General features: G+C 42.8%; 3 protein-coding genes across 3 annotated transcripts; 2 read left to right on the top strand and 1 right to left on the bottom strand.

Moving 5' to 3' along the window:
* Positions 1–654: 654 nt before the first annotated feature.
* cebpb (CCAAT enhancer binding protein beta) lies at positions 655–2,226 on the bottom strand. Its single transcript, XM_047578946.1, has one exon. It carries the CDS (start codon positions 2,157–2,159, stop codon positions 1,125–1,127), a length of 1,035 nt encoding a protein of 344 aa, XP_047434902.1. The 5' UTR covers positions 2,160–2,226; the 3' UTR covers positions 655–1,124.
* Positions 2,227–5,895: 3,669 nt separating this feature from the next.
* On the top strand, positions 5,896–15,481 carry peds1 (plasmanylethanolamine desaturase 1). The gene is made up of 8 exons (XM_047578968.1): positions 5,896–6,090; positions 6,871–6,990; positions 7,083–7,174; positions 7,255–7,399; positions 7,515–7,727; positions 12,830–12,978; positions 13,671–13,796; positions 14,464–15,481. Exons 1-8 carry the CDS (start codon positions 5,955–5,957, stop codon positions 14,608–14,610), a joined length of 1,128 nt encoding a protein of 375 aa, XP_047434924.1. The 5' UTR covers positions 5,896–5,954; the 3' UTR covers positions 14,611–15,481.
* Positions 15,482–20,051: 4,570 nt separating this feature from the next.
* slc52a3 (solute carrier family 52 member 3) lies at positions 20,052–24,878 on the top strand. The gene is made up of 4 exons (XM_047571388.1): positions 20,052–20,343; positions 21,559–22,603; positions 23,476–23,599; positions 23,843–24,878. Exons 2-4 carry the CDS (start codon positions 21,603–21,605, stop codon positions 24,053–24,055), a joined length of 1,338 nt encoding a protein of 445 aa, XP_047427344.1. The 5' UTR covers positions 20,052–20,343; positions 21,559–21,602; the 3' UTR covers positions 24,056–24,878.
* The last annotated feature ends 1,628 nt before the right edge of the window (positions 24,879–26,506 follow it).

Raw genomic sequence — 26,506 nt, 5'->3', positions numbered from 1 at the left:
TGGGCCAGTGGACCCAGCAGACTATTGACAGAGCCGTGTGCTAAAGATAAAGCTAACATTTCGATGCTGCGTGCAAGTCTTTTTTTCTTTTTTTTTCTTTTTTTTTGCTTCTCTCAGCAGTATCGTTTCAGCATAAAGTGGTTGGATTTATTTCAGGATCCGAGGACTTTGAGTCAAATCATTAAGTAAACAGATGAAAATGGCTCTGGTGTTAGGTGGAGTCAGTGCAGAGTCTAGATCTCCTGTCACGGAAAACACTATCTCACAACACATTAATTGTGTAATATTCTTTATGTGCGGAGGTTTGATGCTATTTCTGCCTTGAATATCAACAGATAATTAAAATTAACTGTAATAACAGAGATCACGAGAGAGAAGAATGTTGGTCCCATTCCCGGTGACACCTATATTTATAAAATTTACCCCATCTGCAAAAAGAAACTACAGTGTGTTTGCGTCTTTTTAAATTTTAACACACCGCACTGAATGCAAAGACTCCAAATTTGCCTTATTGTCTTATCTGCAACATGCTGCAACCTAAAAACAAGGTCTATCATGAGTGTGTATTAGACATAACGCCCATGTCTGTCTGTCTGTCTGTCTGAGTATTTACCTGCTTTAAAAAGGACAGAAAAGAAGAAATTGCAAATGAAATTGTTTAAACAAAGTATAAATCTTTTAATTCAATAAAATATCAAGTACAATTAAAGCATTTCACCTTTTAATATTAAATAATTAGACTTATTTCATTCATTGCCAATACTATTACAAAGAGTTGCATCATTTCACTGCAGCACAACTCTTCCCTTGACAACCACTGCTCCAGATACACAAAAATGTAGAAATTCACTCGCATGTATGTAAAATCTGCACAGAAATACTGCATAACACCAAAAAATTACATCTGAGAATAAAGCTACGGTGGCATGTGAAGAGTCGTGAATGATTGCGCAATCCATGCAACCCACTTCTCCAGTCCCATTCAAAGTGTCCTTGTAAACTGGTGGTCGCTGTCTTCAGCTGTGAAGCGTACCGCGTTTCAGCACAGTGGATCAGGCTCTAAAGTCCATCAATGATTAGACGAGCAGCCCAGACAAAGGTGCGGGGTCTCCGGGTGGCGGTTTCTAACACTGCCCGGTGGCGGAGAGCAGGTTGCGCAGGGTGGCCAGCTCTCTGGACAGCTGCTCCACGCGCTTTTGTAAACGATCGTTCTCTGCGGCCAGTTCCAGCACTTTGTGTTGAGTCTCCAAGTTGCGCATTTTGGCTTTGTCCCTGCTCTTCCTCACGGCGAGGTTGTTCCTTTCCCTCCGCTGCCTGTACTCTTCACTGTCCTTGTCCAGGCGCTTCTTTGACTTCCCGCTTGACATTTTGCCACCGTGCGAGGGTGACCTGCTTTTACCTGACGGAGCAGGTGTGCCGGGCGGGCTGGAGCAAGTCGAGGACGCAGTGGAGATGTTGCCAAGGCTGCCGCTGGTGGACTGGTAATGAAGGTAGGACCTCATGTCAAAGCCAGACGAGCCGTTCTCCATCTTTGCGTCTTCTTGGCTGTCGTCTCTCTCAGCAGCGGCAGCAGCAGCAACAGCAGCTCTGTAGCGGCTCCCGACGAGTTCAGGGCTGAGCACACTATCCACACGGGTCTCCTGCAGCTCAGTGTAACCCAGCGCGTAGGGCTCCCTGGGGTCCCTCAAGTTGTCGCACTGACTCGCCTCCAGCTCGTTCAGCAACGAGTAGTTCTTGTAGTTCTGTAAAGATGTAACTCTTTTGATCTTGTTCTCTGCGAGGAAATCTGAGAAAACGTCCCCCTGCTGTTGCTGCTGCTGCTGCTGCGTCTGCGCCACCAGCTGCGGGCAGTGCAAAGCCGAATCCAGGTAAACGCTGAAGTCTATCGCTCTCTCCCGCTCTTCAATGCCCAGCTCCGTCATCGAGTCGCCGAGCCTCCAGTATGCGCCGCCGCCGATGGGACTGATAATGCTGTCTCTACTGTGGATAGCAAAGCTGCCCTCGTCGTAGAAGCCGGCCACTTCCATGGATCTTAACACCCGCCGGATTGCAGGAGCATGGAGGGCTGAGATGAGCCGCCCTGAGTGGTTTGGGTTTAGTTGACTCTGTTGTGAAATGTGTCGAGTTGAAAGTTCCTGAGTCACTGCCCGTGACAACATGCAAGTTGGACTACTTAAAAAGAGGCTGCGCTCATAGTTTGGGAGGGAGGAATTGACAGATCTTCCTGTCTCGGGGGGGTTTTATTTAGTTTGAGGGGCGGGGTTTAGCAGGCAGGTGTGACGCGGTGTTACGCGGACAACTTGACAACCTGCGCTGCTCTGAGGGGCCTGAGAATAAAAAAAAAGACCAACTTCATCCTTTTTTTTTAATCTTCGTGTGTCTCATTATAATTGATGGTGCTACGTTTCGGCGGCAGTTTAAAGAGGTTACTCTTTAACCTCAGTCGTTTGCATTGATTTATCATAAAATGAAACTAAAACGCAAATTAAAAGTGAAAATACGCACCATACGCAACAGTGCCATAACAAAACTAAAGTCATCAGACTGTGGTGAACACGGTGCCATAGTTTGTTGACAGCACGTCCGTCCACGCCCCCCACGGTCACGTACTGACAGCTCGAAAATAACGGTAAAATCCCACTCAGAGGTAACATGTGTTTTTTTTCTTCTTTTCGTGCGTAATAGCAGCGATGCTCCCGAAAGCAGCCGTGGATACACCTCCAGTCAGCTGTTCCCTCCACAGACTAGTTAAAACCGGTCTGCGTGTGCAAGATGATGCATCTACTCCAATACTGTATAAGGGTCAGGGTGGGTGATGTGAGAAGTGTAATCCTCGATTAAATCAATTGAAGTGCATATATGTTTGTTTTCTCAAAATAAATAGACACCAAATAAACGCTCACGTGCCAACACGGAGCGTTGGTGTCACATATAAAGCCCAAGCAGCTCTCATGAGCCAATGTTTCATTCTTGTTATGTAACTTGTGATCTGAACTGAATGATCTGATTTATTGTGAGGTCAATGTCACTTAAATCACAGCTCACACATTTGCCTTTACAACCTTTCCTCGATTCTGATAAGGAAACCTTAGATGTTCTGTACACGGACAAGCTGAATAAAAGTTTACAGTACAGATGACAAATATTTTCCATTACGTCCTGCTGCCGCCTTGTGGGGAGAAACAAGATTACACGAGGAGTCAATAAATGTTTAGGGCTGGTGTATTTCTCCATAAACTGTGTCAGTGGTGTACAGCCAAAAGCACTTTTCTGTCTGGTATTTGAAACATCTCCTAAATTTCCCAGAAAGATACACCCACACACAAACATTTGTATCCCCTTTGTGATTCATTAGACTTTGTGACTGGGAAACAGAGTATGTTTCTTTATTGCTAACTGTTTTCTGCTGTTACCAAAGACGCTGACTTCCCAGATAAGACACACAAAAAGCTGGATTTACATGTTCAGAGGTCAATGGGAAATCAGTGGTGTATGCCAGAAGACGCCTCAGTGTTTTAAATAAATGACACACATCAGCTTCATTATACACACATACAACTCCCGAAATAACACCATCTGATCTTAGGTTTACATATGACATGCTACAGTTGATTCTGTGACGTATTGGTGCAAATTCATCAACACATTTGCAGTTAATCAAATCACGGAGAACCTGGGACTTTTAAGGGTCACGGAGGTCAACTGGATGATTGATAATTGAAGCTCTGAAGTACATTTTTAGTGCTCAGATAACTGAAGTAAACTGAAACGAGCAAAAATGTCTTTGAAGATTTTCAGCTTCTTAAGAAGAAGTGTCTACAGGAAACCCCAAACAAGTCCATCTGCCTTTGTCCCAACTTTGATGCCTCAATATGAAACAAAAACTACTTTGTAAGCATGTCAGAACCATAAAATTGCTTATCATACAAAAAAGCGGGTTCATATAAATAGGAAAACTCTGTTTACAAGCATAGAAAACATACGTTATCGCTACTTTATCAGATGATTATCCATCACAAAATGCCATCAACTGGCACCGGCAAGACCTAAGAAATCCCCTTACATCTGTGGCTGACATTCCCTTGAGTAAGGCAACTGACCCCTGAACCGCTCACTGAGAGCCTTGTATGGCTGTTCACTACTCTCTATGACGACAAGTAAATGAGTTAAATGTAAAGAACAAATCCCATGAATGTGAATATACACTCACTTGACAGTTAATTAAACACATTAGTGAAAACAAGTGCACTAAATCTTATTTTCACGAAGGTTAAGGTACTCGAGACTTCTTTCAAATAACTCTGAGAGCCATTGATCCAACTTTTCTTCATTTTGGTTTGTAGAACTATTGACTGTATTGTGATGTACCGACACATGTTTCCACCACAAACTACATCTTTCAAAATGATCATATAGTCGAATTAGCACCTTTCTGATGCTGTTTCACTATAAACTCAATACTGTAAATCAGGAAGGACTGAGAATAGACATGGGTCTTCTGAGAGTGTCCTGTGGTGTCTGGAAACAGAAAATAGTTAGTGGGGGCCTTTGGGTCCTGTGGGTTGAGGAGAAGGGTCCTCTGAGTCCCACAGATACTTGATCAGTTTGGGATCTAGTGAATTTGGAGGCCAATTCAACACCTTGTGCTGTTCTTAATGCTTTTTGAGTTGTTCCTTAACTTTTTTTGTGTGTGTCTGTGTCAGGCTGCATCTTGCTGGGGATGGCTGCTGCCATCAAGGAGTGTCATTGCTATGGGGTGGGGTGCCTTGTACATTACCATTCACAACAAAGTTGAGAGAGGATGTAATCTGAATATACAATATTGATTTAGTATAATTCTTTTGACATGAACCACGTCATTCCAAAACAGTCAGAGTAAAAAAACATCTAAACTCAGCGATGAGTCCTGTAACAAATGGTTTGGCCTTGAAGGAGCTGACCTCGACATCATTGAGTCATTCATTAATTTAGAGGAAGCGAAAAACTAAATACAGAGGGCAGTTCTGCACTTGGAAACAAACTACCTTGAAAAACAATATACGTGTAGCGAGAACTAAGGCGTTGGTACAGGTAAAAGGTGCTCACATTAAATGCTGTTCAAATTTATTCTTTGTTTACTCAACTTTCTCAAACATTCACACTTTATTTTCATTGTTAATAATGTTTGCGATTCAATGAATATACTCAAGGACTGTAATAACTTGAAATACTCATATTTCACTTGAATGTGTATTATTTTTGCTGCTTTATAAAACTTGACTTGAGAGAACATCGTGACATCTATGCTGCTAACTTATTTTATTTACATTTCACTGCTAATACTATATGATGAGCCTAGTTGCAAATGGGTATGATATTCATGAGGAAGTTATTAAAACGTCTTTGCGTTTATGTAGATTTCTAGCATTAGCTAACACTATTTAGCCGCCATTAGCTACTACTCACAACACACAGAAATAAGTTTGTAACAGAAAAACTGTGGAGTAATAAGCTGAGGAGTTGTATGTTTTGAGAATGTGTTTCTTATTAAACTTCAACTTATTAAAGAGGCCCTTTTAAGCTAATGTTTCTGCGCCTCACCTGGCCAACTCTTCTTCGAAACTGCAGGGTCACAGAAGCTGTTGTGGTTAACACCTGTTCGTTTTTTTAGTTTTGTTTTGTTTTTTTACCTCCTCCGGCAAAGGTCTAGAGCAGAGCCGCCACCAGGCTGCACGGGTGGGGTCAGGAAATGAGCTCTTTCCCCCCTCCTCGCAACCTCCCTCCCCATTGGCCACTCGGCCGCCTGTGGAACATCTTTCCGTGCGCTGATTGGCTGCGGGGCTCATCGACTGGAGCGTGATTGGCCGAGGCCGCTTCGCTGTCTGTGGGCTGAGAAGTTGATGATTCCGTTGGTTCCTGCCTGGCTACGAGGCTACGAGTCGCGAGATTGAAGGGGCCGGGCCCACAGCGGAGAAATGGCGAGTATGGTCACCGAGAACGGGTGTGGAGTGGAGTCACGGAGCCCGGAGCAGCAGGGACCGGGCCGGGGTGCGGTCAGATGGGGCCCACAACACGCCGGTGCCCGAGAACTCGCTAATTTGTACTCGCCAGGTGAGTGGATTCTCTAAGCGGCTCCGTCTTATAAGCCCCCCCTTCCTCCTCCTCTTCAAGAATCTATAAGTGGCGTGACATAACGACATTCGTTATGTAGTTAACAGGAAACTGAACAAAACTACCAGACAAACAAACAAATGGCAGCGGATCGCGTGCTGGGGTTAGATGGCACCGAACAATGAACGGTAGTAGTGTGGTTCGTTAGAGCCACAATGCTGTTGTTACACAACGGGAGTCATGTGAGATCGGTCGGTTTTGAGTCTCTGACATTTCCAGCACCGGCCAGAGGTTACAAGGACCCCTCTCTCTTTCTGCACGAAGCTCCGGAGCCTCATGTGGCCGAGGAGCCGCTGTTGACCTTTCACAACATGTCGCTGCTCTCAGGCACTGAGCATAACCCGGTGCTCCTAATTGTTCCGATGATTCAAACGCTCTCCACAAAGTGTGTAGCATTCACGCCCTTTGTATAAATACTCGGTGCCTAGTTGAGCTGCTCATCATGTGCAGCCCAGTGCTACGTATGAGTGTGTTACCAGACCTCTACCAGGTTGGAGTGTGCGAGTCTGAAGAATGTTTCAAGTATTTCAGGCCCAGCTGCTCCTTTAACAAGTCAAGACTGGAGGAATGCTGCTTGTTAAGTAATAACACTGGCTGGTTTACTAACCTTTGGACCTTTCATTTTGGATGACAGGACATCATATCAAGTTCAGACATTACAGGCTAGACTGATAATGTAATCAGGAAGTTTCCACATGTTTCTGATTTTCTTTCCTTAAGGTAAAAGATGTCAAGAATGGATAAGTGTCCTCCTCTGCTTCTCTCTCATGGCCTTCAATTTCATTCACCTTCTTGCCAATTTCCACCTGGGACACTTGTGGTTCATCCTCTTAGGCATTGGTAAGTGTGGAATCAGAGGTGATGTAACGTCCTGGTGCGGAGTTAGCTGTGTTTGTCTCTCTTAATGATTGTCTCCACGCACTCGTTTTCAGTGGCAGGAATACTCACCGCCGACTTTGCGTCAGGACTTGTTCATTGGGGAGCTGACACGTGGGGATCAGTGGACGTACCCATCTTTGGAAAGGTACTGGAGACGAAATAATAACCCGCCATTTGAAAAGGAGCATTTGACCTCGCTAACCGTTTTCTTGATCCGTCCCGCAGGCCTTTATACGTCCGTTCAGAGAGCACCACATCGACCCCACAGCCATCACCCGTCATGACTTCATAGAGACCAACGGGGACAACTGCATGTTGACCATAATCCCGCTAGCAAACATGGCCTTCAACTTTCTCACGCTGTCCCCCGGTAAGTTTTGTATCAACAATAATAATCTGATCCAACCTGTTTCTTCAAAAATATCCCCGCGCACGAGGAGCAACCACAAACAATCGTCCGTCTCTCCGTTTTCTTGTAACTGTAGCGGAGATCTACCATAACTATCCCTGGTACTGCTACTTGTTTGCGCTGGCCATCTTCGTGACGCTCACCAACCAGATCCACAAGTGGTCGCACACTTACTTCGGCCTGCCTCGCTGGGTTGTTCTCCTGCAAGACTGCCACATCATCCTCCCTCGCAAGCATCACCGCATCCACCACGTCTCCCCTCACGAGACGTACTTCTGCATCACTACGGGTCTGTTTTTATTTCTCTGAGGAGGAGGGGGGGGTTGTTGAAGATGAAATCTTACATTTTTCCGGGTCTCAAATTAATTTTTTTTGTGTTGTTTGTTTCTGCAGGCTGGCTGAATTACCCTCTGGAGAAGGTTGGCTTCTGGAGATACCTGGAGGATCTCATCCAGGGCGTGACGGGAGAGAAGCCCAGATCAGACGACCTGAAATGGGCTCAAAAAGTGAAGTAACACTGCAGGCTAACTCCACCCTACCTCAGAAGACACTGGCTCCATCCAGGCTTCTCATCCCCTTTTCTTGCCTCACTTAAAACTGTAATCCATAGCAAGACAAACTAACAGTTTCTGATGCCATAGCTTTAAGTCTTGCACATTTTTTTTTTTTTTTTTTTTTTTTGAAAAAACGGAGGGCTTTGTTGATGGAATTTTTCATTACTCACTTGTGGAGATAATCTTTTCAAATCGCAATACATCTTTGTAGCTCTATCACACAACCCATCACTTTTTTAAGGCTTTTGCCACAGCTGTCCTTTGGGAAAGTTGGTAAATCATGTTATATTTAGCGCTGCTTGATCTTCCGTGGATCAGTCTTTGAACCTCCACCTTATCAAGGGTCTGCTCCATGTGCAAGTGATAGAATTAGACATAGGATTTCTGGATGCTTTACCAATGTTGATAGCTAAAAGAACAAACTGATTGATTACTGTTACAGTTGCTGCCTACCTGCACATTTGGGTTCAACTCTGCACACTTTTAGAGAAAAGCAATGACCAGATGTGTTGAAAAATTAGATAGACTGCAGCCATATTTAATATTTTAATGTGAATTTGGCATTAACTCCATTGAAATAAGTCACCAAGATGCAAAAGACGACAATTATCATTATAAACAAGAGTTTTTATTTTTTTTTTTGTTGTTGATCAGGGCATTCAAACGCTTCTTTTCAAGCAAATGAATTTGCTACATGTGTAACTAGTCAGCATTGATTGTAGGCCATTAGAAAATGTGTTCAAACATGCCGTACATTGTTCTTGTTGGATTACAGCGTGGCTCTTGTCGTCTTTACGACCATGCGTCCTCTGAGAAAAGCACTTTTAGTTTTGACTGCCGGTAGTCGAGGAATTTTGCAGGAAAAGAGGCACACATGCAGTTTTGTCGAGCTGCCTTACAACACACATACACACACCGCAGATGCAGTACTTGTGTTTTTGTTTATTTTCTTTTTGCCTCATTTGCAGCGCTTTGTGGTGTTGCAGTGGTAATTCTGTCATTCTGGGGTTTGTGTCTCAGTTAATTTATGTGCCAGGCCGCGTGTAACCTTGTTTTCACTCCTTGCAACTTGACGGTCTTTTTTTTTTTCATTACAAGAAGGGGCTGTAACACGAGCGTAACATTCCCGACGAGTAACGCTGCGACTGCCACCTTGTTGGTAGCGGTGACGAGTCGACTTGGTGACGTTTCAAGGGCTTCAGTGAAGGCTGGCGTTCCAGGAATTTCTGCTACAACTGAGACTGATTGGTTGAAAGCTTTTTTTTTTCTTTTTTTTCTTAACGCTTTAGCCAGTAATTTGTAAATGTGTTGTACAGCAAATAACTATGCAGTGTAATAAGAGGCCCTTAACTATATGTCTTATCTGATTAGGTGAAAATGCCTTTCTTTTTCTTATAGTTTACACATATTTAAGTAGGAAAACTGGAGTTGAAAAATTGAGCTACTTAATAAACTGCATGACGAAATTACATTAACCAATTAAGATTGTCACTTAATGCAGGCGTGTGAATGCGTGCATGCGTAGGGCATGTCGGCTTGTGCAAGCAATACACTGGGTCACCAGCTTTTCCTTTGAGTTTGTGTGAAGCAGACGCTGAGCTGGGAGGTCTGCGCTCACTCCAAATTAACTCCACTGCTTTCTAAAGGTGACCCCAAACTTTGACCAGATGGTCCCAGGTCTGAACCACCAAAACATTACCTTCATTTCAAGGGAATCCCGGAAAAAGGTTTTCAGGTTTTTAAATGGGAGAAGCCAACCCTGTCTTTAAGTCGGATTCACCAGGTTAAAGGTTTCTGGTGTTTTACTCAAAGTAGACGGTGTGTCGATAGTTAAATTTTCAGCCAAAGTTTTGCTTTAAGTTGCATAATATTCCAGTTTTCGGGTCATTCGCACTTGGTTATATATGTTCACTCACCGTAGGTCAAGAGCAGGAGTACACTGCAGATTGCATAGTGCTTGTAGAGTGTTGTGAGAAGCAGTTTAGTGTGCGCTTGGTAGTGTAATATAGATAAATGGACAGCGATATGTGTTATTGCGTCAAGATTGCGTCCAAGTTCTTCTTGGTCAGTATTAGGCTAGGTATTGAGTTGTTAGTGCACTCTGCAGCCAGAAGACACATTTGAATTTTGACACACCTCTTTCTAAATTTTGCTGCTGACTCTCCTGGATGTTTTGGCGCTTCAGTACAGTAAATTGGCTCTTTTTATCTCACAAAGGTAATGACAGTTTTAAGGCTGTTTTGTTCTTTTGTAAATCAGTGAAATAGGATAATGGCTACTGATAATGGTTGGAAATACTTGACGTGACACCACAATTAGTCTGAGGATTCACTAAACTGACATCTTTCTATCTAAAGTGTGTGTTGAGGACTGAACCGAACCATTATAATCTTTGCTTGGAGACAGGCTTCCTCTAACTGTTGTAGTGTAGTCTGGTTGTGAGTTTAGAGCTAAACTTCTTATTCCCCATTATTGTGGTTAATGATAAAAGTCGTTTGTTACAATAAAAACACCCCAGTGTTTTTATTGTAACATGATGTTGTTCATGGTGTTATGGCCATTATTATAATATAAAAAGGTTCCATTTATATCGGATTGTGTTGGCCAAAGTAGTCAAATTACTTTAATTGCATTATAAGCTCTTTCGTAGCTATAAAATCACAGTTAAATTTGCCCCTTGTTATTAAGGTAGAATATGTGATAGAGCCATGTTCAGTTTTTCTGCTTGGAGATGATGAGCTTTCCTCAGTGGATTTGAAGTCTGTGACAATGTGTGATTAAGTTAATAATAATAATCCACCGCTTGGGGAAAATAAAGTTTAAAAAAAAAAAAAAAAGAAGGAAATTTTAAGTATGCTGGGTGGGCAGTTGTTGGTATGTTTGACATACCGTGTTGAAATGATTCTTGTATCAGCTCTTGGACTTTTTATTGAATTGCCTTATACCCTCCTGAATTGATTTACTGTAAATCTTGCCAATGATGTGGGGAAAACAGCTCAGTGACTGACTTTGAATCACCATTCATTTGACTCCACTTCACCACTTCTGAGGCAAGACCCACATGGATGTTGTTGTTGGTGATATATGCTGATGGTGATGGAGTTTTAGATATCAGAATAATGCCTTGATGCCTTTTTGTTGTCTTCCGCTTAGGAGGCTTACAATGTATATATTAAACTGTATTTATAAATAAACTAATAAACAGCTTTCTCTGTTGTTCTTCCTTTTATTTACTTTAGGGACAATTATATTGAAATAGTATATTTGGCATTATTTGTATTAGCTTTGCCTTTGTCTGCCTCGATAATCTACCTCAGTCTCTCTCACTGTAGCAAAAGCAAAGATGTAAATAATAAAACTGATTAAATATGAAAGCTATTAATGTACATTTTCAAAGTATATACTTTGAAAAGATTAATTAATAATTGATTAACGAGCTGGCACATGTTTGGAAACCAGTCCTTGTTGTGGGTTGTTATATTCGCAGCATTTAACACGTGTATCTTTACACTTATCACTAATGCAGCTGTTGGCTCACACCCCATGCTTATTTTCAAGTATGAACAGTTATCTGTCTGAGAAAACAAACGCTTAAACTTATCGATTCTCCACACACTTTAATGGTTTGAGACACTGCTGAACTCCTCTGCTGCACTCACTTATCCTGGGTTCGGTTCCTAATAGCCTCATAAATGATCCAACAACAAAGGAAGTGCTGCTTTGCGTTCCATGCACGCGCACGCACCGCTCACTACAATGGCAAAAGTACGTGCGCGTCTCCGCTTTATAGCGACAAGATGGCGGTCGCCGCCGGATCAGGTAAATGATTGAGACATATTAGTCACAACGGGAATAATATCGTTGAATGCTGTTTTCGGGGAATTTTCATTGTGTGGCCAATTGGACTCAAACGGGGTTGATTTCATGCTAACGTAGATGCCGTGTGAAGAGACACATGCTAAGATAACGCTGGAGATGCTTTAGAGAATGAATAGGAAGCGATGCTAATAGCTAAGCTAACGTAAGTTTAGTTAGATAAAATGACAGCGAGAAGCCGCGTAACTGTTAATAAAGCAAATTCGTGCAGGTTAATGGGTCATTATTACCAGCCACGCGCATATAGTATGTGGCGTAACTGGCTGTTTTTATTTAATAACGTAATGTAGGAAGGTGTCTGTCGCTGACGCCGGGGAGCCACAACACCTCTCCACCCTAATGGGCGACGTCAGCTTACTTTCGACATTGAGATGATAAAAAAAAAAAAAATGACGCTTGAAGCGGACGTGTTACTATCAGGCTTCTTGGCCTTAGTTTATTGCCATCAACTAATGTTGGTTCGCACGCACCCAGCCGTCCCGTGCGGCTGCTCGGCGTCAACAATGACTGTACGGTTTCTGAGATGCTGCCAGCTAATCTAGAAGACATGATCGGTGCGGAGTCTCGGCGAGGGCTCAGGAGATGCCGGTGAGCTAGACTGCTGCACCAGCTGGCGGTGAGACTGTTTATTTTTGAGTCTCCTTCGCCGGTGCAGCCCCGTCGAGTCTCACTGCAGAGGCCAAGTGATGCAGCATCGACGGAGCCAGATGCCAAGTCAGAGGACATGAATAACACCTGCCAGTAGCAAGACGCTGAAGAAAACTGCTCAATTAAGGCGTTTCTTACTTTCCTCTACTGTTGTGTCTGCACGAGGGACACGAGCTTTATAACTGCAAGTCACTGCGCCAGCAACATGCTTTTAGAAGCTGACAGTGTTGTTAAGGTACCTAAATCCAGGTGTCCTGATGGAGTTGTGCATGTGTGACCGTGACATATTTGCTGTGTGTTTGTCCACAAACAGGCGTTAAAGTTCCTCGCAATTTCCGGCTCCTGGAAGAGCTGGAAGAAGGTCAGAAAGGTGTTGGAGATGGGACGGTGAGCTGGGGTCTGGAGGATGACGAGGACATGACCTTAACACGATGGAGGGGGGTGATCCTTGGGCCTCCGAGGGTTAGTGCTGCCTTTTAGTAACAACTCACTGACAGATGTGCATTAAGCATTTCAAGGGCCGAGCAAAGGTTTAACCAGCTCAGGTTTGATCTGTGTTTGCTTCCGTCCATAAATCAGGGCACACATCTGGTGAAAGGGGAGACACAGTAGCACTATGCACCACACTGTGAATGCTTTAGCTAAGTCAACGAAATCTCAGCACAGGTACAAAGGGAGGTGATGCATGATGCTATGTTCACTGAAATAAATGTGTTTATGGCAACATAATAAAACACAACTGTAAAGGTAAATAAACCCTTTGTGCGACTGAAGCTAAGGATTATTTTAACTACTCATTCATTGTTGCTATTTGATTGAGCATTTGTGTTTAGCAATGTCAAAACATTGTGAAACAGTTTCGCTCATTTTTCAACATCTGCATTTTTATTAAGAGTAAGATAAGAGGCGCGGTCAGGTTACGTGTTAACACATTATTCAAATGGGGCTAGAAGAAGCTGCGGTTCCTCAGGGACCATTTTCAGAGGACTATGGACCATCTGGCAGATTACTCCTGACTCAGCTAAACACGCTGTTACATTTTACCTGTGTGTGGACTATTTCCTGCCATATAATTCATGTTGTGTTCTTTATACACTGAGCATCGTTTGCTCACATGGTGCTCTCCCCTCTGCCGCCATTTCTCCGTTCCACAGACGAGTTATGAAAACAGGATGTACAATCTGAAGGTTGAATGTGGGCCAGGATACCCAGAGTCGCCACCGTTTGTCAGATTTGTGACTAAGATAAACTTGAACGGCGTGCACACCTCCAACGGTGTGGTATGTACATTTTCTTTTTTTTTTTACATTTCTTTACATTCACAAATGGATGAAAGTGCTCGACAGTCAACGCAAATCATGTTAACAAATTCGAGCAGCGTATATGTAAAACATTGAAGGCGCACACGGTGAAAGGAGCACATTTATTGCATGACTGTCGCGTCTGCCACGTAGCCGGTCAGTCCAGATAAACATGTTCTGTTCTTATCCACAGATATACTTACAGCTAATGCAACCATTGTGGTGCCAGATATTAATCTATGCAACGCACCGTATGTCACACACATCTACATGTTGGATAACAAAGCAGTTGAGACTAAAATAGACACTTTTTAAACTTGGATGCAGTCCAAGTAACCTTTGTAGATGGGTATGAGTCAAACTTTTCAGCGAAACCGATGGCACATTTTTTCCAGGAAGCCTGTGGAACATTATTGTTTTTTTCTTTACGGGTGACTGCACAGCTTTCATTAGCTCAAATGTGACACCGCCCGCCTATCTACTGTTCTATTTGTTCCAACACCACAGATTAAAGCTTAAGTAAACTCATTCAAAAGCAGTCGGAGATGGAGAACAATACTCCGTTATCTTAACATGTCGGAGCTTTATTTTGTAGTTGTGATGTGCGCAGGCTGTTGTTGAAAACTCCCACATCTCCCTCCTGCAGGTTGACATGCATGCGGTGACCGCGCTGGCCAAGTGGCAGAACTCCTACAGCATCCGGATGGTGCTGCTGGAGCTGCGACGGCTCATGACGTGCAAGGAGAACATGAAGCTTCCTCAGCCGCCTGAGGGCCAGATCTACACCAACTGAGCCCCTGCTACTTTTGCCTCCATCTTTTATCTCCTCGTTCCCCGACGACCCCCATCTCTCCCCATTTTGCTTTCATCCGTTTATCCCCGTCCTCCGCCATGTGTCATTCCACTAGCAACACCTTGGCTGAGCACACACACAGCACTCAAGTATACGACAGCAAGTACACACACATACATGCAAACGCACATGCGCGCACACACACACACACTTATTGAGCGTTCATCAAAGTCATTCCAGGCCCCTCCCTCTCCCATCACTGGAGCTCTGGTTGGACTCGAGTCCACACCAGATACGATCATACGAATACTGTACATCTTACTAAACTTTTTTTTTTTTTATTATTTGTTAAAAATGCAGATTGTACAATAACATAAATAATCTTATTGAGTGTATCTCTTTGTGTGTTGCCTTTTTGTACCGTTTGAAAGCGGCCACGTAGCTGAGTGGACGTGTGGAACATATGAAACACTGAATCCAAAACACATCTGATCTGACATCGAGTTTGTTTCTGTGTGTGGCCAGGTGAAACATTTTCTCCAGTGTGTTCTGACGTGGGCTTTCACAGGTGGAGGTATTAGCCACACACGGCTTATTTTTTGTTCTCCTGTGTAAGAATTGTCCAATGTGAACATTGTGTATCTATGCCACGGTATCTGATCTTATTATGCATAGTAGCCTAGTAAGCATATCTACTGTAGGTGTGCAGTTAAACCGTGCTTGGAATTAGAAGTGAAATCAGCTACCTCTTGGGGTCCTGTGTAACGTCGGAGCAGCCCTCTGACTTGTGAACTGTCTTTGCTACTTCATGTGACGGATTGTTTTACTTTCTCCACTTCTTTCATAAACGATAATTCATGCTTTTCATGCATCTGTGTTGTTTTAGATCACTGCGTGTTCATGGGTTGCAGGTTTCTTCACGCACAATGAGACGCTTATTTAAATGCCTCCTGCTCTACAAACGAGCAGAAGCCACGGACATGTAATTAATTCATGAGGAGGTCATAACGTAAACACATCATGAAATAGGCAGAATATTAGGCTCAGCTTTAGAAGGGAAGTCTGGCACATGTGACCTAATAAAATGGAAACCTCAATGGACATTTGCAGTTTCTCCTCCAAACATTTTAATTAGGAAATTAATATATTAAGATTAAACTTATAATTTAACTATTGAAGCAGATTTCTATCGATGCCAAACCATTTAAGTCCTCGTAGTCTCACCAGCTTCTGCCCATACTCAGCATTATTAGTCTGTTCCTCCATCCGCCATCAAACTGAATCCATGCACTCTGCCTCATCGGACATTTTAGGTAACACCTCAACTTTCTTTCTGAGAGTGAACCAAAAAGATCAGTGCCACTCATGAACATTAAAATCCAGAGCCTTTGGTTATAGGAAATAATCAATTTAGGAAATGAACCAGATACATCTAAATATCTTTGCTCAGTCCAAAGGTAAAAACACCTCTAATCTCTAATTATGCATAAAATTACGACAACAGAAGTAAATAACATTGACCATCTGGTGACAATTCAGTGTTCTGCTGGGAAACTCTTGGACCTGGTATTCATGGGAATGTTACTCAGACATGTACCACCCATCTACCACCAGATCACACACCCCCACTCCATAGCAATGACACTCCAGTAGGATGCAGCCTGACACACACACACAAAAATGCTCTAAGAACAACTGTAAGAAGATGGAAAAACAGCACAAGGTGTTGACCTGGCCTCCAAATTCACTATTTCCCAAACTGATGAAGTATCTGAGGGATGATCCACAGAGGCCCCTCCCCTCAACTCATAGCACCCAAAGACCCCATTAACAACATCCACAAGGGAGACCTACACAATATTAGGTCATAATGTTATGCCTGATCAGTGTGAACCAAGTATACAGACTTCCTTAAATGACCCCTGAAGGTTTCACTACTAGTTTAGCAATAACCGACGCTCATTTCTGTTGCCGGTTGGAGCTTAATTCGTGAAACGTTAATGACAGTCAATCCAAGTCTTAGTCTGCTGAGAGTTTACGAATAGGTTTCACGTACACAATTACCCTTTTTACCCAGTCCTGTTTCTGATCTAACGGATGTAAGTCTAATATTCAGCCCCTTCACGCGAACCTTCTGGTCTCTGCTGACACAAGCGAAACGATTCCTCGGACCGGATGTGGACTTATTTAGCATGTTAGTGATCATATTCCACTTTGTTTGTGTCAGATTAGAGGTCAGTGGTTTCCAAGCTGCAGGTCTGGACACTCCCAGAGATCACAAGAGAGATGCTTTCATTTTTAGTCAGAGAAAAATCCCTCTGTTCATTTCCACCGCCCTGTCAGCCACGTGTAGATCTGTCTTTGCGGACGATGTGGTCAGTTATACTATTTAAAGCACATTAACTCACACTATTGAAGGTGAAGTTCACGTTGACAGTTTCAGAAAAGTGGTCACAACACTGACCACAAACTAATCTGCAAAGGTGCGAAACATTAAATCATGAATAAAAAAACTTTAGAGAAGTGCGGAGGTTTTCCTCTGGTTCAAATAAAGGAACACCCAGTCATTGGTTGACTCTGACGTCCTTACAGTACTGGCTCTCAGATTGGTCAATAGAGTGTACAAAAACTACACAAAAAGAGTAACAACACAAAAAGTAATGGATGATCCACTTTATAAAACCATGTCCCTGCATTAGTTAAACAGTAAACATTGTATTAAATCATGTATATTAAGTTTAAACACTGATCAAAAGTTATGTCTTTGGCACATGAGTATGTGTTTCAAAGTCAAACACGATTTATATAAAATACAAATGACAAACAGATGAAATTTCAAGTATACATGCATAACTGTTGTTTTGTTACCTGTAAAGTTGTGTACATTACAACCTTAGTACTTTTATAGATCATCTGAAACATGGGCAAGCGAAGTGGGAAGCAGGAAAGAAGATGGAAATATATTAAATAAACTAATCATCACTTATGATTTCAAATTTAAATGCCACATCTTATGCCTTCAACCAAAGATAATCAAGAATTAAACTAACAAATGTAAAAGCTGCCGATCAGCTCCACTAAATTAAACTTCAGTTTGGTCATGAATGTCCCAGATTAATTCTTCACTGTTCATCCGCCTTCAGTTTCAACACTACAAATATAAAACATTTACGCTTGTTGTAGATTACACACTCCATGACCAGATATTTGCGTGAAGCTGCATTTATGGCCCCGGCAAGGTAACATTACACAATCTGTTTCAGGCCTGCTTCAAAACACATTTAATTGCAGGTACATGTACAGAGTGTTCACTTCTGCTCAGAGTCATTCACTCACATCAATTATTGGTTTTACAATTTTAATTGATGCCATATTTTTAGCACTTTCTAAACTGCTGACCATGATGTGTGGTTTAAATAAATGTCACTGCTTGTGCTGATGTTACCAAAAGACTTTTTTTTTTATTTTTATTTTTTTAGATTTTTTTTAGATTTACCATTAGATGTAAAAATGCAGAGGCATTAAAACTACGAGAATGGAAAAAAACAAATAGAACAAAAATAGCAAATGTTTAGTTTAAAAAAAAAAAAAAAGTTAAGCCTGAAGCAAAATTTAAAACTGAAAGCAGAACTGAGAACAACATATGAGTTGTGCGAAAGAAAAAAAAAAAGGAAACAGTAGCACCTGTTTGTCTGACCACATAATGCAAAGTACATCACAAGGCTGATGTGACCTCTAAGGTCAGCCTCTGTGGAGCTCTGCTCGCGGTGGTTGATGGCGAAAGGACACATCAGTTCAGAGATATTCACACGGAGCTTTGTTGGTTTAACAACAGCGTCATACTTTAACAGGAAGTGCTAACAGATATGCATTACGCTGTGTTTAACCACGTCCTCTTTACGTGCTCAGTATGTTTATAGTAAATCATTCCAAGACATTAATACTTAATACTTTAGAGACATATTAGTGGCCTCTCAACCAGTCTGAAGAAATCACCTGAGTCAACGCCTTGCTCTAACGTTCACCTACTATCATTTCTTACACTACTGAAACTGATTTTGTCTTCCATTTGTATTGCTCCTCTGTACATGTTGAGTTTTAAAGGGAGCTCCACTAATATTACTGCAAATTCCAAATCTGAAATGTCGCTGCTGCAAGTCGAACTTCACAGATGCATTTGAATGCAGAGTTCATCAACAGCTTGTCACACAGCAGCCGTCCTCCACTCGGGTAAAAACAGAGGAAATCTATTTTTACAGAAGTTTATGATCAGCAGATGATTAAACCGGCGCTCTGAAATCCCATGACCTTTCCTCTAGTGCCATCACGAGGTTCACATCTGTAGGTCTGAGCGAAATACCTCAACAGGCTAATGTGCGCACTGCCATGAAATGTCCAATCGGGAGGAGTTGTAATCTGCTCAAGACACCATCATCGGGTCAACATTTACATTTTTATGTTTTATATAAAAAACAACACAAAAAACACAAAACGTCATCCTCTGCTGTACATTGTGTACTGAGATAAACTCTATAAACATCTGTAAAACGTTAACTTGTTGACAAGTAGTTGACAGCTGTGACGAAGCCTCACAGAGCTGCTGGTGTGGCTGAGGACAAGTAACATATTTATTCATTTACTTAATGCAACGGTGCTTTTATGTTGATGAAAATACCATAAAATAGAAGAAATAAAGAAAAACTCCCAACTGAACAAGTGTGTTCAAGCCTTCATCCGATACTCTGTACGTCTTTACACTGTAACGTGTCATTTGTCAACAGTCAAAACCTGCTTAGAGTTGTGTTTGTATGAAGGAAATGAGATTAATGTGACAGTGAGTCAGCGTTCTCTGTACCAGGGTGAGACAGGACAAACACGTTTCTAATAACTTTTCCTTCTTTAATTTGATTTACTTGTATTTAGTCTTTTAATGGAGTCACGTGAAAAGCTTGAACATTCCCGTTGACGTGGCTATTAAAAGACTAACAGCCTGAACAGGTCATCCATTTGAGTTTAAATAAACAGCATGTCGTCCCCCGTCTCTCACCACGCTACTTCCTGCCTCCCTCCACTTATGACTATCTAGATTAATCTTAAACTATTTAAAAAGAAAAATACTCAAAATCAACCAAACAAAACAATTCTGTTCTGATCTTTCTCTTAAGCAGCGACACCGTGAAACTGTTGGTGAGTTGAGCTCAGTTCACCAGAAAACATTTTCTATAAGAGCACTGGTGTATTATTACAACTAGGAAAGAAGAAGTGGTTCCTTCCACAAAGTGATTTTGCAACAGTTTGTTGCACAAGGCAGTAACACTGAAACATCAACCTGAGGCCACCGGGGGGCGGTGCAGACTTTTTAATTAGGTCAGTGTGACATTTAATTCTGTGAATGTTTCACCACAAATCTGGCATGAACAAGTCAAATACGACTACTTCAGCATGTTTTATTTTACCTGTGAGTTTTTTTACAAGAGCACCTCAGAATGATTCAAGGCCAACTTGACCTGAGCAAGAGTAGCTGGCAGCAGAGAAAGGGGAGTGAATTCAGATACTGCTCTGTTATCCAGCGGATCCTTGGAGCTGCAGTGGACTCTGACCCACCCAGCAGCCACGCAAGTCCCATCAGTGTGTGTGTTCGTGTGTGTGTGCAGCACGGCAGCCAGCAAAGTTTGTCACTAACCTAAGATGACAGCAAGCCGTACCCGGTGCCTCAGAGGACTGAAGGAACTTGTAAGTACATTTTTTATGTCAGAAATGTAGCCTTTATTCATGGGGGCTCAGGGAGTAGCTCTAAACATTTAATGATCTGCTCTTATGAAGGCCACACCTCCTTCAAATCCTCTGAACTGATTACAGAGTTTAAAACTTAACGTTGCCTTTGTTGTCTGTGTGACAAGTTTCCTGAAATTTCCATGAATACGAGACATTTCCTGACCTGTTTAGCTCCTCATCATGAAATCAGTGTGAAAGCAACAAGTGTTCGAGAGAGAGCATTGACAGCATATTGCTGGTTGGATTCTCAGCCACATGTGAAAGCGATGTGAAAGTTGCTTCGGCTGCTTGAAACATTGGTACTAAAGTTGACTTGGAGCGTGTCCTTGACTCCATTTATTACATTAAAGCTGTTCGTGTGACAAACTGAGAGCAGGAATGATTAATCATCTGGGATCAGTGGGAGAAGTGTCCTTGAATTTACTACTGCTTATACTGGTAGTCTTGTTACTACTAATGCTACTGCATTTACTTGACAAATGATTATTTATCAGAGTAAAATTCAACCCACAAAATATGATCAGTATATAAAATATGAAGCGGGGCCTGACAGCGAATAGTTAAGTGATAAACTAACTCCACCAGCTACAGTAATCCCATTCAGAACTGAATGCAACAATACAAAGGAAGTACTTCTGAACTGATTTAATTAGCATCTGTCTCAGACTCATGTGATCTGAGATGAAAAATCCTTGTTCCACTGTTTAATATTTCTCATTCAGCGGACCCCTGTGTCCACAGCAGCTTTTAATGAAACACACAGTTATGCTGCAGTTATAAACAGAGGTCACGTCACTTGTGTTTGATTGTTGGATGGCAGGTTTTCAGACAATTATCTCAGTTTTATAACATTCATTTCATTTATAGAAGTACTGGTGGCTTAAAAGACATAAGGACATAATCACAGAACAATTACAACAAGTATTTGAATCTCTTTTTCCAAGCTGGAAAGTTGAATTATGCTGCGATCGACCTTACGATGATGTAATCAGTGATTATTGGGCGTCTTTTTCACATGTTCAGTGTATGAGCTCCACTCATGTGTATGTAAGGGATATCTAGTTATTTAATTTAAAGGTTATTAGTGTTAAGGACTCTGAGGACTCATTTGATGTCTAAGGTGAAGAAATTCTCTAACGTTTATTTATTTATTTTGACTTTGCAATCCTCCAGATTTGACAGTCAGCAGAGGTGGAAGTGTTTCTCCAGACTGCAGCATGACCCTGCTCGTCCACGTGCTGGCCTGTGCCTTTGGCCTTGGCTCTTGGGTGGCGGTGAACGGCCTGTGGGTGGAGCTGCCGCTCATTGTCAACGCGCTCCCTGAAGGCTGGGAGCTCCCCTCCTACCTGACTGTCATCATCCAGCTGGCCAACCTGGGGCCTCTGCTGGTCACACTCATGCACAAAGTGCGCCCGGGCTATCTGAACGAGCGCGCCGTCATCTACTGCATCCTCTCCATCGGCGTGCTCTCCTGCATCCTGCTCGCCTTCTTCTGGAACAGGACCACGATTGTGGCCGGGGCATCGCACAGCACGGCCTTCTTCATCATCACCTTCTTCCTCTCTCTGGTGGACTGCACCTCCTCGGTCACTTTCCTGCCTTTCATGATGCAGCTTCCGGCCAAGTACATCACCACGTATTTCATTGGAGAAGGGCTAAGCGGTTTCATTCCCGGCGTAGTCGCGCTGGCACAGGGCGTGGGCATCGCCAAATGCGTCAACTCCACCCAGACTGCAGGAAACCACACGGACGAGAGCGTGTGGTTGCTGCACACCGAGTATCTCCCTCCAAACTTCTCCACCGAGGTGTTTTTCTTTTTGCTGGCAGCCATGATGTGCATAAGCTTGGCTGCTTTCGTCGCACTGAACAAGCTTCCTCGGGTGGTGGAGCTGTCCAGGGAAAACCTTCTGTCGGATGCTGTGGCGTCTGTCAGCTCCGGCCTGGACAACCCAGGAGCGGAGACTGACGGAGGGGCGACGAAAACCCAGGGGGAGGAGGCAGCGGAGAGCAAGCCGCTGCTGGAAAAACACTCCACGTACCAGCTCGTCTTCATCTACTCTCTTGTGGTGCTGGTTAACGCCGCAACCAACGGCCTGCTGCCCTCCGTGCAGACGTACTCCTGTATGCCATATGGGAACCTGGCCTATCACCTCTCTGCAGCCCTGGCATCAGTGGCCAACCCAGTCGCCTGCACCATAGCCATGTTCTTCCAGAATAGGTAATATTCATAGAGAAGTCGGTCTGTACTGAAACAACACTACACAAATGAACACTGAAACACGCTTTGACATAACAAGATACTAACCAGATGGTCCTCAAATATATCCCAACATCTACCTGAACCTACGACAGAGCTTCAGATGAAGAACAACAACAAAAAAAAATAATCTCAGCACCACGTGGTACATTTCACTCACTTATGTTAACATAAACATCTGTATTCAATGAACACCATTTCCCATAGATCTCAGACATTTGCAGACAAAAGGAAGATACAGAATAAAGTTCGAAGAAATGCCAAAGACTCACAAGTAGCTCAGACACATGTTTCTATAATAACTTTAAGCTTCATCTGTGTTCAGACTAGTGATGTCCTACAGTTTTTATTATTATTATTATTATTATTATTTTTGAAAAGACGACTGTTTTTGTGTTCCTCTTCTCTGGTCTGCTCTCTTTCACATTTCCATCCTCTGTCTCCTGCATCTTTTTTTTAAATTATTTTTTTATCTCCACTCTCCTCTCACTCAAACCAGTTTGGTCAACCACCGCATCCGTCTCAGGTTTCTTCCTCACCTCTGTTGCCTCGTGCTGCCCTAAGAGGCCATTGCTGGAATTTTCTTTTTTATTTTAAAGTGTGGACTCTGTGAAGAGCACAGACATGATTTGAACTGAACTTTGGAGGCTTAAAATTTAGCTTTATCATGTATTAACAGTGAGGGTGATTACAGCAATAACACTGTAAATCTAGAAACTTTATTAGTCAAATCAAGGACATAAAAGAATAAATTTGTCTACTAAAACAGAGGCTATCTTTAATGATTTATTCAAAAGCACTGATAACTAAGCTGATGACTCTTTTGTGTCCAGGTCACTGGTTTTTCTTGGCGTGCTGACAGCGTTGGGGGCAGGGTTCGGCAGCTATAACATGGCCATGGCGGCAATGAGCCCGTGTCCTTTGCTTCAAGGGTCTGCAGCGGGAGAGGCCATAATTGTGAGTGAAACACAAACCTGTTGTGTAAGAGGTGTAGAAATAAGAGCAGCGTTATGAGTAAAAACTCGTGGCAAAGTTCAACTTTAGAAATGACTCATACCTGATGATGAGGTGACTGTTATTGATAGCTGTAATTGTGAGATCCTGATCCTGATTTGTTTGTTGTTGTTTTTAGATTTAATGGAGACTTTTTTTCCGAGGAAATGAGCAGCTGAGTCCATGTTCTTCTTTTGCCCTCCACAGGTGCTCTCGTGGCTCTTCTTCACCGGGACGCTGTCTTACGTCAAAGTCATGGTGGGCGTCATCCTGAGAGACCGGAGCCACAGTGCCCTGGTCTGGTGTGGAGCTGCAGCCCAGATGGGCTCACTGGTCGGCTCCGTCACCATGTTCCCACTGGTCAACGTCTACCGTCTGTTTAAGTCCGGAGACTTCTGCAACACTTCATGTCCTTCATGACAGTCCGTCTGACGAGGAGCCGGAGACGCACTCAGGGACATTTTGGGACACATCATAGTTTAATCTCATGCTGGGCGTTAGATGAAAATGTCGATATCACTCTGCTAAAGAAAGTGCGAAGATACAGCTGGTATGAGCTTGGCTCGGCTCAGAGACTGAGAACACAGAGAAACATCTAGTCTGTCTCTGTCTGAAGTACAAAACTCTGCCAACCAGCCTGTCTAATGCTAAAAATAACTGTACGCTGTACGTGTTTAATCTGAGCGCAAACTGAAAAATAGGAGGAAAAGTTGTGCATTCTGAGGGAAGCTACATACTGAAATCACTTCTTGAAATCCACCAACTGTGAACTTTGAAAATAACACAATTAAACAAAAAGTTATACACACACACATATATATGCAACTTCTGGCTTTTGATTTTTTTAAGCCACGTCGATAATTCAAATCCATATTTGTACCATTTAATACGCAAATATTAAATTTGATAAATTCAACACTGAGGTAAAGCTGATTTATTTAATATGCACTGATCCAAAGGTGAATAGCACTTGTCATCAAACTGTTATCTTCTTTGGCCACTAGATGGAGCAGGCACACTTTTAAATCAGTCCACAAACACCAAGCGCTCAGTGTCCACACAAATCCTTTAACATCTACTGTTTACATGAGAAGAAAAGGAAGTTAAAATAGATTTTTTTTTTTTTTTTTTTTTTTACTGAAAGCTAAAGACTAGAGGTGGATACGTGTGCATCTTTTTATATGAGATGTTTCCCCTTTAAAAATCATCCATGTAGATAACTAATAAAAACAGGTTGTTGATGCATGTTATTGCTGTGATGGAGGGGGTGTTGTGACTGGGCAGCTATATATAGTATTATATATATATATGTAGTATTATACAACCAGCTCTAGCTCAGGAACAATCAGTGGGATGGCCAAGACGGAAACAGTAGGAAAAAAAATTTCTCCAATTAATGATCTCATGTAACCTCAGATAGGCCTTGATTTTTTTGTTTCCTTGTTTCTCTTCGTTTGGGAACCACAGAGCTGAAGTATCTAAAAACTGTATTGTATAATTAATTGTTTGTTTTGTTATAATCAGTGGCATGAGTTTTTCTGCAGAAGGAGTACTTCTACTATGATTTTCTTTATTTGCACTTAAGTTTTCTTGTATGTTGCTTCATCCAGCGCGATAATTTATCCAGCACTTACTTTTACTATTTTACTATTAAAAGCTTCACAAAAGGTACTATTATTTCAGGCTTAACCATAAGGTTACGGTCCCCTTATCATGTGATTCATGTGTGGTTCTTTCAACACCTCATTATTAAACACCAAATGGTGATGGAGAACAAAAAAAAGAGATAACAGGAGATAAACAGCCATGAGAAACCAGACAGACTATGATCCCGTAACGCGTCTGGACCAAGTCTGCACCATCCCTATCTCAGATGCTGCTGCGCATCCTCTGTGGAGGATGGAGGGATGCTGGTCATCCATGGGAACCGGAGAGTGGTTTTCCCGTCAGCAGCTGTTCCTCCTCTCTGCCCCCCATGCCCTTCAGAAGGAGAGCAAGAGGTTCCCCGGCCCGGGTCTGTAGGGAAGCACACGGGGGAGGAGGAGGAGGAGGAGGAGGAGGGCTCTAATTACTGACGCTCAGGAGGGGCCGATGGCTGTTGCTCCTGCCGCTGGTCACTTGGGAGCCTCCCTGACCCCGACACTGAGTAAAAACAAAAAGATAAGGAAGGGAAAATGGGGCCACAATTAGCCCTGCGTAGCCTCCAGGGCCCAGGATCAGTGGAGGAGAAGCACAGATGGGACTTTCTCACTTGGATTTGCTGAATCTACATTGCAGTACGCGTAAAGCTGCTCAGAAATCACTGCAGTCAGTCGATGATGTAGATCGGGAGGATGGCTTTGTATAAAGTCTTAATCACCTCAAACAGGGCGTTAGATTCACTATTTTTATCTTGAAATAAAACGATCTGAGCGTGGTCGTAAAGAAATGGCGTCGCCATGCGGGCTGCATGTTAATGCTGCTCTCCGGTTGTTAACATGACCTTGAATACTTGTACGTAATCAAAAGGATTTTCTCTACGCTTCATTAGCTAAATTCCTTGATTGGCTCTGGGCTTTTGTGTCGAGACAAAACAAAGCAGCAAAAGAAAAGTGTATCATTTTCCTGCGAGTGTCAGATGGTCCCATCGCTCCTCCAGCTGGTCAGGAGGGGCTGTGGCCACCTGGATGCTGAGTCCTGGTCCTGTGAGATCCTGCAGTCTCCTCTGCCATGTGAAGACTCCACTTACTACGCCACTGAGAAGTCCATCTGCTCAGGTCGACACCTCCCAAAGAGTCCCCCCTCCCCGCCTCCCCGAACCCCCCCGACTCCCCTCCCTCCCTCCAGCCCAGCCACTGTGCCTCTCAACTAAATGAGCAGCGTGTCAAATGG

Source organism: Mugil cephalus, chromosome 1 (assembly GCF_022458985.1).
Source record: "Mugil cephalus isolate CIBA_MC_2020 chromosome 1, CIBA_Mcephalus_1.1, whole genome shotgun sequence".
Classification (NCBI taxonomy): Eukaryota; Metazoa; Chordata; class Actinopteri; order Mugiliformes; family Mugilidae; genus Mugil; species Mugil cephalus.
The sequence above is the reverse complement of the archived record's forward strand: the minus strand, read 5'-3'. Positions and strand labels throughout refer to the sequence as shown.

Bases quoted from the DNA above. Each gene is read 5' to 3' on its own strand.
- cebpb (XM_047578946.1), bottom strand. From the start codon at position 2,159: ATGTTGTCACGGGCAGTGACTCAGGAACTTTCAACTCGACACATTTCA.
- peds1 (XM_047578968.1), top strand. From the start codon at position 5,955: ATGGCGAGTATGGTCACCGAGAACGGGTGTGGAGTGGAGTCACGGAGC. The intron at 6,091-6,870 runs GTGAGTGGATTC...TCTTTCCTTAAG, and splicing joins CGCTAATTTGTACTCGCCAG to GTAAAAGATGTCAAGAATGG. The intron at 7,175-7,254 runs GTACTGGAGACG...TCCGTCCCGCAG, and splicing joins ACGTACCCATCTTTGGAAAG to GCCTTTATACGTCCGTTCAG.
- slc52a3 (XM_047571388.1), top strand. From the start codon at position 21,603: ATGACCCTGCTCGTCCACGTGCTGGCCTGTGCCTTTGGCCTTGGCTCT. The intron at 22,604-23,475 runs GTAATATTCATA...TTTTGTGTCCAG, and splicing joins GCCATGTTCTTCCAGAATAG to GTCACTGGTTTTTCTTGGCG. The intron at 23,600-23,842 runs GTGAGTGAAACA...TGCCCTCCACAG, and splicing joins CAGCGGGAGAGGCCATAATT to GTGCTCTCGTGGCTCTTCTT.